This window comes from Bombina bombina, chromosome 9, assembly GCF_027579735.1.
Source record: "Bombina bombina isolate aBomBom1 chromosome 9, aBomBom1.pri, whole genome shotgun sequence".
NCBI classification, from domain to species: Eukaryota; Metazoa; Chordata; class Amphibia; order Anura; family Bombinatoridae; genus Bombina; species Bombina bombina.
This window is the reverse complement of record NC_069507.1, coordinates 50,116,656-50,128,754: the sequence shown is the minus strand read 5'-3', so window position 1 is coordinate 50,128,754 and position 12,099 is coordinate 50,116,656. Positions and strand designations below refer to the sequence as shown.

Here is a 12,099-nt window from a genome sequence, read left to right as displayed (position 1 = left end):
GGATATTGTATATTTATAAATTGATACTCTTGATTATTTATTATTCCTGCTGTTTTGGCAATATTTAAAATTGTTTCGAAATTTTTTGTTTGTTTTTGAATGGGGTTAAATGATATTTTTCTGTAGGTTTCTGTGTCTCCCAGTATTCTATTGGCTTCCATAATGTAATCTTTAGTGTTTAATACAACTAACCCTCCGCCTTTATCTGCTTTTTTTATTGTGATGGTTGGGTCTTCTTTAAGTTCTTTTAAGATAGTTTTCTCTTTTTTGGTTAGATTAGATGGTTTTCTTTTATTGATTTCACAATTCTCTATTTCTTCTTTTATTAGTTTTTCAAACATTTCAATATGTGCTCCTTTGTCTTGTGTCGGATAGTATGATGATTTAGGTTTAAGTGATGTGTGAATGTATTCTGATTTTTTAGTTTGTATTTGATTCTCTTGGGGATTTTTCAAAAAATGTCTTTTTAAGGTGAGTTTGCGTATAAATTGGTTTGCATTTATTAGGGTGTTGAATTTGTTTAACCTAGTAGTTGGGGCAAATGATAATCCTTTAGCTAGGACACAACTCATATAATGACCACCCAAGACAACAACAATATTATAGGGAATATGAACCAAATTATAATAGATATCACAATAATAATAAAGAAACCAGAGACTCACAAAGAAAGATAGAACTTGAAAATAGATATGATGTATTGGAAACCATAGATGATGACAATCAACATTTTTTAGGGATAAGACAAGAACACCCATCCACATCCAACACTATACAACAAGAAAACAGAGAGAGATTAAAAAATCAAAAGAAAAGAAGATTAGAGGAAGTAGAGGAAGAAGAGGCAGAGAGCCCAGGAAAGCACAAAAAAACGAGATAAATACAACAGAAAGAAACAACACTAATAAAGGCATTTTTAATTTAAGTGATAAACCCCTAAATAGAGAACAGGAAAATGTCCTAGCTAAAGGATTATCATTTGCCCCAACTACTAGGTTAAACAAATTCAACACCCTAATAAATGCAAACCAATTTATACGCAAACTCACCTTAAAAAGACATTTTTTGAAAAATCCCCAAGAGAATCAAATACAAACTAAAAAATCAGAATACATTCACACATCACTTAAACCTAAATCATCATACTATCCGACACAAGACAAAGGAGCACATATTGAAATGTTTGAAAAACTAATAAAAGAAGAAATAGAGAATTGTGAAATCAATAAAAGAAAACCATCTAATCTAACCAAAAAAGAGAAAACTATCTTAAAAGAACTTAAAGAAGACCCAACCATCACAATAAAAAAAGCAGATAAAGGCGGAGGGTTAGTTGTATTAAACACTAAAGATTACATTATGGAAGCCAATAGAATACTGGGAGACACAGAAACCTACAGAAAATTATCATTTAACCCCATTCAAAAACAAACAAAAAATTTCGAAACAATTTTAAATATTGCCAAAACAGCAGGAATAATAAATAATCAAGAGTATCAATTTATAAATATACAATATCCCAAAACTCCAATCTTCTATTACCTCCCTAAAATACATAAAACACTAGACCACCCACCAGGGCGCCCAATAATCTCAGGAATTGATGCTCTTACTTCTAACATGTCACAATATGTGGATTCATTCCTACAAAAATACGTACAAAACTTACCCTCTCATTTAAAAGACACCACAGATTTCTTAAATACATTAACAACAATAAAATGGCAAGAGGACTACACATTAGTCACATGCGACGTCAATTCATTATACACCAACATACAACACAAATTAGGAATAGAAGCCGCAGAATACTACTTGAACACAGATTATGAAATGAAAAATCCACAGATTAAATTCATTTTAAATTGTATGCAATTCATATTAGAAAATAATTATTTCAACTTTAATCAAACATTTTATTTACAATTAAAAGGAACAGCTATGGGCACAAGGTTTGCACCCAGTTACGCTAACTTATTCATGGGGAGGTTTGAGGATAAATATATCCTACACTCCCCATGGGGTGCAAACCTTGTGCTCTATAGGAGATTCATAGACGATATGTTTCTGATCTGGAAAGGGGATCAAGAACTCCTCAATTTATTTCTAGAAGACATAAATTACAATACTTGGGGTTTAAGTTTTACCCATGAATATAGTAAAACAAATATACATTTTTTAGATGTTCAAATAAATATCATAAATAACACCATCACAACAGAAACATATTTCAAACCTACAGATACAAATAGTTACATACATCCGGACAGCTGTCATTTAGAAAGATGGATCAACAATACACCTAAAGGCCAGTTCTATAGGATAAGAAAAAACTGTTCAGACGAAAATACATTTCAGAAACAAGCGAACACTTTGGAAAGGAAATTTAAAGAGAAAGGATATAAAGATAAAATAATACAAGAAGCCAAAAATCAAGCAATAAATAAAGATAGAACAGAATTATTAAAATATACAAATAAGAACAAAAACTTATTACATAACCAAATATCATTCATTACAGAATACAGTGAAGATCATAAGATTATAAAAAAGATTCTAGATAAACACTGGCACATAATCAGAAAAGATCCACTACTAACTGACATTGTAAAATCACGACCTACACTAATATTCAGAAAGACAAATAATCTGGGAAGTATACTGGCACCCAGTCAGTTTAACAAATCATCTAAACCAAGAGACCAAGACCTATATGGAAATGCTCTGCAAGGTTTTTTTCCTTGCACAAGCTGTAAAGCGTGCAAATATGGTAAAAAAAGTAAAGTAGTAATATCCTCTAATAACAACTATAAATACCCCATAAGAGACACCATTAGGTGTTCAGATACAAATGTAATTTACTTAATCCAATGCAAATGCAAATTACAATACTTAGGGCAAACGAGCAGACCGTTACATGATAGAATAAGAGAACATCTATCCAACATTAAAAGAGGTAACTGCAAACATCTATTATCTAAACATTTCACAGAAAAACATCAAAAAAAACCAATAGGATTCACATACTGGGGTATAAAAAAGATACATAATAACAGAGGAGGTAATATGGAAAATATGTTACTATTAAAGGAAGCTGAACTCATATTCAAATTCAATACTCTCACACCATATGGCCTCAATGCAGAGCTTAACTTGAATCCTTTCTTGTGAGTGCAGCGAAAACAGTGAACAGTATTGCCATAACAACAGTACAATAGTGTACTGATTACCCGATAGAAAATAACCATTATTTGATGGCACATATCCTCATACTTATTCGAATATGACAACAATTGAATTAACACACCACAGTCTCCCTTCACATTTTCACTAAACATCACTTCTTACTCACATGTTTTATTTATTTTATTTATTTATTTATTTATTTTATTTTCAACAAATATATTTCAGTATAAATGTGTTAACAACATTATTTGTATACAAAGAATCTGTCATTGAAAGAAAAATGAATAAGGCTAAGAAATGATATTTTATAAACCGGAACATATTAGAGCATTAATTAGGGGGAGTATCCTAACCTCAACAGGACTATATAGGAGCCTAAAAGACACACCAGATTATACAGTCTTGATAAAGGCGCAAGTTACGGCGCTGAAACGCGTAGAAAACCTGACATCGAGTGTGGAAAGATTGGCTCCAGTACAAGAAACACTCCCCCCACGATCCGGTTGCCTGATAGGTCCTCCGTGTACAACGTCAACGTCACACGCACATCAGGGTAGGAAGTAGTTGCGGAGGAAATTCAAACAGCGGCAAAGCCGCTTGGAGAACTCGACCTACTTACAAAAGCACTCTTCCCAGAACCCAAGGTAATACAAAGAAAATAAACACGGAGGTAAGGAATATCAGAGGTCCGGTTAGGGGGAGAATAAACTGCAAACTAACAACAGCACAGTACTACATTTGGATTTTAACTGTTTTAGAATTGGTTGTGGCCACAACTTAAGAAAACCATAAGGATTACAAATCCGAACTTTCACCATAAGGATTAAAAATCCGAACTTTCAGCATTTTTATACGATAAAGATGTACCCCCATATGCTCTAAACAGATTCACTGTATGGTATAACCATACAATACGATTGAAACGATCTTATACTGTTTTTTATCTTAGTAAAGTTTTTTTAAATTTATCACGATTTGTTTGTTTATTCATCTAGAAGTTAAGTCTTTTTTAATTCATCACGATTTGTTTGTTTATTCATTTAAATTCATCACGATTTAAATTCATCACGATTTGTTTGTTTATCCATTTAGAAGCACAATTTGTGTATCAATTTATTTAGAGGTACAGTGATAATACACCGTGCATACACATTTTGAAGAAATAGAAGGGTTTTATAAAATTGTCCTTGAGGAATTTTAAGAGTCAACGTTTTGTTTTTGTTTGTTTATTTGTTCACATTTTTGGAGAGACACTACTTAACACCAGAACCACACAAAAAATTTATGATTCAAAGAAATTATATTTATTCAAAGAAATTATATTTATGATATTTTGGTAAATCCATACACATTCTATCACAGTGTATACACACTTCAAATCATAGTTTATACTCACAGCTCTTTTAGAGCGCTCCCCACACCCACCCCTATTCGCGGATTTCTGTAGAAAACCATTAAATGGACAGTCTAGTCAAAACTAAACTTTCACGATTCATATAGGACATGCAATTTTAAACAATTTTCCAATTTACTTTTATCATCAAATTTGCTTTTTCTCTTGGTATTCTTTGTTGAAAGCTAAACCTAAGTAGGCTCATATTCTAATTTCTAAGCCTCTGAAGGCAGTTTGACAGTTTTTCCCTGCTAGACAGTGCTAGCTCATTTGTGTAATATAGATAATAATGTGCTCACTCCTGTGGAATTATTTATGAGTCAACACTGATTGACTAAAATGCATGTCTGTCAAAAGAACTGAAATAAGGGGCAGTCTTCAGAGGCTTAGATAGAGGGTGTCGTGAGTGAGCTCATCCCAGTTGCAGTAATAAAGAGGTCCAGACCAGATATTTATCAAACAAGGGCTCATCTCAGGAGAGGTAATCTTTATAACACTGTTGCAACAGTGTCCCAGCACAAAACACAGCAACGAAAGACTAACACATTTTCATCTATATGCATTTGTATACTATTAAAGTTCCTTACAAAGCAGAGAGCTAATTGGCTGATAATAATTGGCTAATAAATCTCACGTGATTATTAGTTGCTAAAAAAACAGGTTTTCTATTTTAGAATTAGTTATATGCTTTCTTGGAATTTGACCAGAGGTTAATTGGGTTGGAAAAATAATACTAGACAAAGATGCCTTGATTTTAAGATATTTAGAAAACAATCTATGAGAAATTCCAAAACAAAGTTATATGTTTGTGTAACTTATTAGGTTAGAAGCAAGTTGTTAGAAAAATGCAGATACATAGCTTATTAGGCTATAAGTGAATTGCTGGAAAATACAGAAGTAATTTCAGAGAAGAGTTCAGTAAAAGAAAAGGAAAAGTTTAGTTAAACTTATAAAATAAAGAAAATAGAATAAGCAGCTCATAACAAGGGTAATCACAGAAGCAAAAAGTGTATTAATATAACAGTGTTGGTTATGCAAAACTGGGGAATGGGTAATAAAGGGATTATCTATCTTTTTAAACTATAAAAATTCTGAAGTAGACTTTCCTTTTAAATACATTAATCTAAAGGATTGTGATAGACCCCATATTGTGCTGAAATATTTACCCACCCCTACATTAAACCTTTTAGCTACCAATTAGAAAATCAGTCCTTTGTTTCAGAATCTTTAGCTGCTACTAGACACGTGCATTCGGAGGTTTTGTTAACTTTCGAAGGTGGAAGAAGGTGGCTCTTTGTGCTGCTCAGTTATTTTCGTTGATTCATTTATTATTGTGCTACAGCAACGCACTAAAATATGGATTTGCACAAAAATAATGCGGCAATGAAAAGAGCACAAAGAGACGCTTTCTTCCTGCATTCGGAGGGGAACGAAACATCCGAATGCACATATGTACCAGCTACTTGTGTATCTCAGTATAAAAATATTCCCTGGATTTATCTACTTAAAGGGACATTATACACTAAATTTTTCTTTGCATAAATGTCTTGTAGATGATCCATTTAGCGCCTATACAGTTTCTTTTTTTTTTTTTTAAATACATGTTTTGTTTTGCTTATTTTTAAATAACATTGCCCTGATTTTCAGACTCCTAACCAAGCCCTAAAGTTTTAGGAGAATACTGACGTATACCTCTCCAGCTTGTTCCTGTTTGTGTAAAGGGTCTTTTCATATGCAATGGAAGTGGGGGGGGGGTGTCTGTTAGTTTTTTTTTTGCTATACACCCACTTTTAGTAGGTCTTACATCTAACTTATTCAACAGAGCTAAACTTGGAGCTTCTAAGTAAGTTTTTACACAGTTTTATACTGTATTTTCATATCATTATATTGTAGTAGTGTGTATTATATGCAGTTATATGAAAATGGGTGTATACTGTCCCTTTAATGAGTATGACTGGAATACAGTTAAGGATTTTGTACAATGTTTAGTTTGTAGGTAACAGAATATTAATCTAAATTGTTGTTTATCTGTTTAATCCATCATATTTAGCACTTGAAGCCCTCAAACAACAAGTTGCTGTTTTGGATAGAAGGCTGAGCAGTTTACAGGCAACCACAGACATACAAAAGAAAGGTGAGCACTGTATTATACCATACATTATACAGAATCCCTTAAATAATAAATTGGCTCTGATAAGTATATTTTGACACATTGTTTTACTGTGATTTCACTCTGAATTAAAGAGACATGAAACACATTTTTTTTCTTTTGTGATTAAGATATAGTATGACATTTTAAACAACTTTCTATTTTATTTCTATTATCAAATGTTCTTCATACTCTTGGTATTTTTTGTGGAAAAGCAGGAACATAAACTCAGGAGCATTCACATGTCTAGAGCACTAGATGGCAGCAGGAATAGTATCCATTTGCAAGAGCACTAGATGGCAGCAGGAATAGTATCCATTTGCAAGAGCACTAGATGGCAGCAGGAATAGTATCCATTTGCAAGAGCACTAGATGGCAGCAGGAATAGTATCCATTTGCAAGAGCACTAGATGGCAGCAGGAATAGTATCCATTTGCAAGAGCACTAAATGGCAGCAGGAATAGTATCCATTTGCAAGAGCACTAGATGGCAGCAGGAATAGTATCCATTTGCAAGAACACTAGATGGCAGCAGGAATAGTATCCATTTGCAAGAGCACTAGATGGCAGCAGGAATAGTATCCATTTGCAAGAGCACTAGATGGCAGCAGGAATAGTATCCATTTGCAAGAGCACTAGATGGCAGCAGGAATAGTATCCATTTGCAAGAGCACTAGATGGCAGCAGGAATAGTATCCATTTGCAAGAGCACTAGATGGCAGCAGGAATAGTATCCATTTGCAAGAGCACTAGATGGCAGCAGGAATAGTATCCATTTGCAAGAGCACTAGATGGCAGCAGGAATAGTATCCATTTGCAAGAGCACTAGATGGCAGCAGGAATAGTATCCATTTGCAAGAGCACTAGATGGCAGCAGGAATAGTATCCATTTGCAAGAGCACTAGATGGCAGCAGGAATAGTATCCATTTGCAAGAGCACTAAATGGCAGCAGGAATAGTATCCATTTGCAAGAACACTAGATGGCAGCAGGAATAGTATCCATTTGCAAGAGCACTAGATGGCAGCAGGAATAGTATCCATTTGCAAGAACACTAGATGGCAGCAGGAATAGTATCCATTTGCAAGAGCACTAGATGGCAGCAGGAATAGTATCCATTTGCAAGAGCACTAGATGGCAGCAGGAATAGTATCCATTTGCAAGAACACTAAATGGCAGCAGGAATAGTATCCATTTGCAAGAGCACTAAATGGCAGCAGGAATAGTATCAATTTGCAAGAGCACTAGATGGCAGCAGGAATAGTATCCATTTGCAAGAGCACTAAATGGCAGCAGGAATAGTATCCAGTTGCAAGAGCACTAAATGGCAGCAGGAATAGTATCCATTTGCAAGAGCACTAGATGGCAGCAGGAATAGTATCCATTTGCAAGAGCACTAGATGGCAGCAGGAATAGTATCCATTTGCAAGAGCACTAGATGGCAGCAGGAATAGTATCCATCTGCAAGAGCACTAGATGGCAGCAAGAATAGTATCCATTTGCAAGAGCACTATATGGCAGCAGGATTAGTGTCCATTTGCAAGAGCACTAGATGGCAGCAGGATTAGTGTCCATTTACAAGAGCACTAGATGGCAGCACTATCACATACAATTTTGATAAATTTTTGCCATGGACACTAATTCACTCATAGTGATGCAGACATTCTCACATACACTCACTTGTCACTTCTACATTTTGAAACTTTAATAAATGGATCAGAGAGCATGGAATTTAAAATAACTTTTCAATGTTTACTATGTAATGCAGACAACCTCAAACATGGCCTTACAGAGGTTTGGAAAATACATTTCCAATGATGCTGAGCATCATGGGACATGTAGTACCAAAACCCTCGGAAGGTTAAAGGGACATTAAACCCAAAATGTTTATTTCATGATTCAGATGGAGAATACCATTTTAAACAACTTTCTAATTTACTTTTATTATCTAATTTTCTTCATTCTCTTGATATTCTTTTCTGAAAAGCATATCTAAAGATATCTAAGATATATAAATATATAAGCATATATAAAGTTATCTAAGATATCTAAAGAATGAAGCAAATTAGATAATAGAAGTAAATTGGAATGCTGTTTAAAATTGTATTCTCTATCTGAATCATGAAATACATTTTTTGGGTTTAATGTCCCTTTAAGTTTGAGAATGTCTGATCTAATGTATTTCATTCTCTTTGTTTCCTTTGTTGAAAAATATACCAAGGTAGGTTCAAAAGCTGCTGATTGGTGGTTGCACATTTATGCTTCTTGTTATTGGCTTTCAGCTAGCTCCAAGTAGTGCATTGCTCCTTCTTCAACAAAGGATATCAAGAGAGTGAACCAAATTAGATGATAGAAGTCAATTGGAAAGTTGTTTTAAATTGTATTTTAGATCTGATTTATTAAAGAAACATTTCATTTTTCATGTCCCTTTAAAGCAAGGGCTCCCAAAGAAGTATTTTCTGAAATATTATCAGTGCCATTTGCTACCTGGTTAAAAACATGGTGTAAACATTAGGGCTTTGACTTTTTAGAGCACTAGGCTGATTTTTCAGTTGAGAACAATTTCTACAGTAAGGATGGATTGCATCTGAATGACATGGGTGCAGGTGTGTTTTGGCAAACAAGGCAGCATGCTTAGTAAATCTTTAAAACTAAGGAATTGGGGTAGGGTTGCCACCTCAGCCATATATTCCTGGACACTTATGAGTTACACATGCTGCAGGGTGTGCAGGGAGGCATTGTGTTTCTGGACAGCACTATTCATATTCCTCCCTGCACACCCTGCAGCATGTGTAACTTATAAGTGTTTTGTAGTTTAAGGGATGGTTGGCAACCCTACCTGCAACTCATAAGTGTCCAGGTGGCAACCCTAAAGTGGCAACCCTAAATGGGGGATGGTCAGTAAAACCATAATACTTGTGACAGGTTAGTCTGTAAATATGATACATTGCTCATACATATCTCAAAATATGCATGAGGGAAGGGTACCAGTTTGGAGGGAAGAGAACCAAGTAGCATCAGAAAGCACACAAAAATGTATGACAGAAAAAAATGGGGGGAGCTGGAGCTCTTAGAAGCAGAAGAGAAATATGATATTATCTGCATAAATGAAACCTGGTGGGATGACATTACTGGGAAGTTAATTTAGTGTTATACTTTATTTAAGAGGCATGGGTAGTAAAATAAGCCTTTCCTGCTAATTAGGCCAATTAAACTAGAAATACAGCTAAGGAAGATAAAGTTTAAATATATTCAAAGATAACCATATGTCACAGTTAAAGGGAAAAAATTGTCAAAATTAAATTCCCCTACCTAGGTATTTATTTGACAAATAAAATCATGGGAATTAAGCAAATTTTATAAAAGAAGTAAATTGGAAAAAAAAATGTTTTAATTCTAAGCTCTGTTTGAACCACAAAATAAACAATTTAAGTTTCATATCCCTTTAAATTATTTCTTTTAATTCTTCTGACGATTTTATTCTGAGGTTACAATGTGTTTTTCTTTATATCCAGACAGAGGCCCCTATTTATCATATGTCTTGCGGACATGATCCGACAGTGCGGATCAGGTCTGCAAGACATCGCTGAATGCAGAGAGCAATACACTCTCCGTATTCAGCATTGCACCAGCAGCTCACAAGCGCTGGCGGACATAGTTATGGAGCAGCGTTCTTTGTGACCGCTGCTTCATACCTGCTGTTTCTGCGGAGTCTGAAGACTCACCAGAAACACGGGCCGTCAAGCTCCTTTCAGAGCTTGATAGATAGGCCCCAATAGCTTTAAAATAGCTAATATTCTACTTTGTATTTCAGCTATACTGTTTTCAAGAGGTACAAGTGCTGGAGACAAACTTTTTTTTACAAATGGTGTAGAAACCAACTATGATGCAGCAACATCAACTTGCAACAAAGCTGGGGGTCAGCTGGCTTCACCACAAAATCCTAATGAGAACCAAGCTGTAGAAGCAATCGTATCACAATATAACAAGCCAGCATGCCTGGGTATAAATGATTTACAGACAGAAGGCAGCTTTAGGTACCCAAATGCTAAATCTATTGGCTATAATAACTGGTCAACCGGTGAGCCCAACAATGAATATGGGGTAGAAGACTGTGTGGAAATGTTTACAAATGGTAAATGGAATGATAAGAGCTGTAAAGAAAAGTGCTTGACCATATGTGAATTCTCAGTTTAAATGAAGTTACTGATAAATAAGTTGATTTTATCAGCACTATATTAAGGGCTACATTGCTCATGTTTCTATAATTCTTGTATATTGGGAATGAACACGTGAATCCAATTTATGCTGAGAGTAATGTTTTTGTGATAAAGGTCTATTATCTTTGAACTAAACTTTAGATTCCACTTACTATATCTGAAATCAGGTGCTGTATTTCCAAAATTTCTAATAATTATTTGCCAGTGTCTCATGCCCTCTACATATAGAACAACATTTATTTCAATATCTTTTATTGTTTCCTACATATTTTTTAAGAAAATAATATAAAAATATATTCTTTTCTTAACAGTATACAAATCATATTATCAATTGCAATCAATTTTAATATAATACAACATCGAATTAAAAATCCTTGAATGCACAAGAACTAATGGTATTATTTTCTGATTTCTCTCTGGAATATGAAACAACACAACTGTGTCACGGTTCTTGTTATGACAGCCTGAAGCTCAATTACAGACTAAAGCACAGTGTTGTAAAATGTAGTATTTCATTTATATAACTTTATGTTATGTAGCAAGGTAGTAACTACTATACACATATAAATACACAGACTAACAAATGTCAAAGTCCCAAACAAACCAATGTTATATATGTTTATATATGGATACAGGAAAGTCTCTCTTTGTTTGTGCTGCATATAAAGTACACAGAATTACAGTCTCTATTAAAGTGGTTACAGAAGCTGCTCCACACCTTTCAGTGGCTAAATCTAAAATGATGAGAAAGAGGGAAGGTACCACAGAGGAAAGGAGAGAGAGAGAACTCCTGATGGTGTAGTATGTTAATGGGTGTGACAAAAACATGCTCCCCTGGTCATACCTCAAACATGTGAGGTTTGTTATTCACATGGGGGGTGGGATATGCTCCAATCTGTGTTTATGCTGGATCATGGTGGAGGATGGCAAAAAACATCTTTATGCCGGATCACCTGTGAACACTCCAGTTGGAGTAAAGTAGATGAACTTCCTTCATAAGATTGTAGTTCACACTGACACCAATCAAAGTGTAATTAAAACTTATCAATTAAGAGAAAGGTTATTAAAATAATTCTCCACTCCTGGTTGTATTCTTCTGATGCCTCACTGTAATGTGAAAGTCCAGCTACTACATCAATTTTCTCAGTCAAGC

The 12,099-nt window shown here is 34.5% G+C and overlaps 1 protein-coding gene across 1 annotated transcript in view; it reads left to right on the top strand.

Moving 5' to 3' along the window:
- LOC128640387 (pulmonary surfactant-associated protein D-like) overlaps positions 1-11,335 on the top strand; it is a 59,293-nt gene extending 47,958 nt beyond the window's left edge. Inside the window, exons 3-4 of the mRNA XM_053692879.1 lie at positions 6,630-6,713; positions 10,541-11,335. Of these exons, the coding sequence (XP_053548854.1) occupies positions 6,630-6,713; positions 10,541-10,923 (467 nt within the window). The 3' untranslated portion in view covers positions 10,924-11,335. The remainder of the gene's footprint in view (positions 1-6,629; positions 6,714-10,540) is intronic.
- Positions 11,336-12,099: the final 764 nt, after the last annotated feature.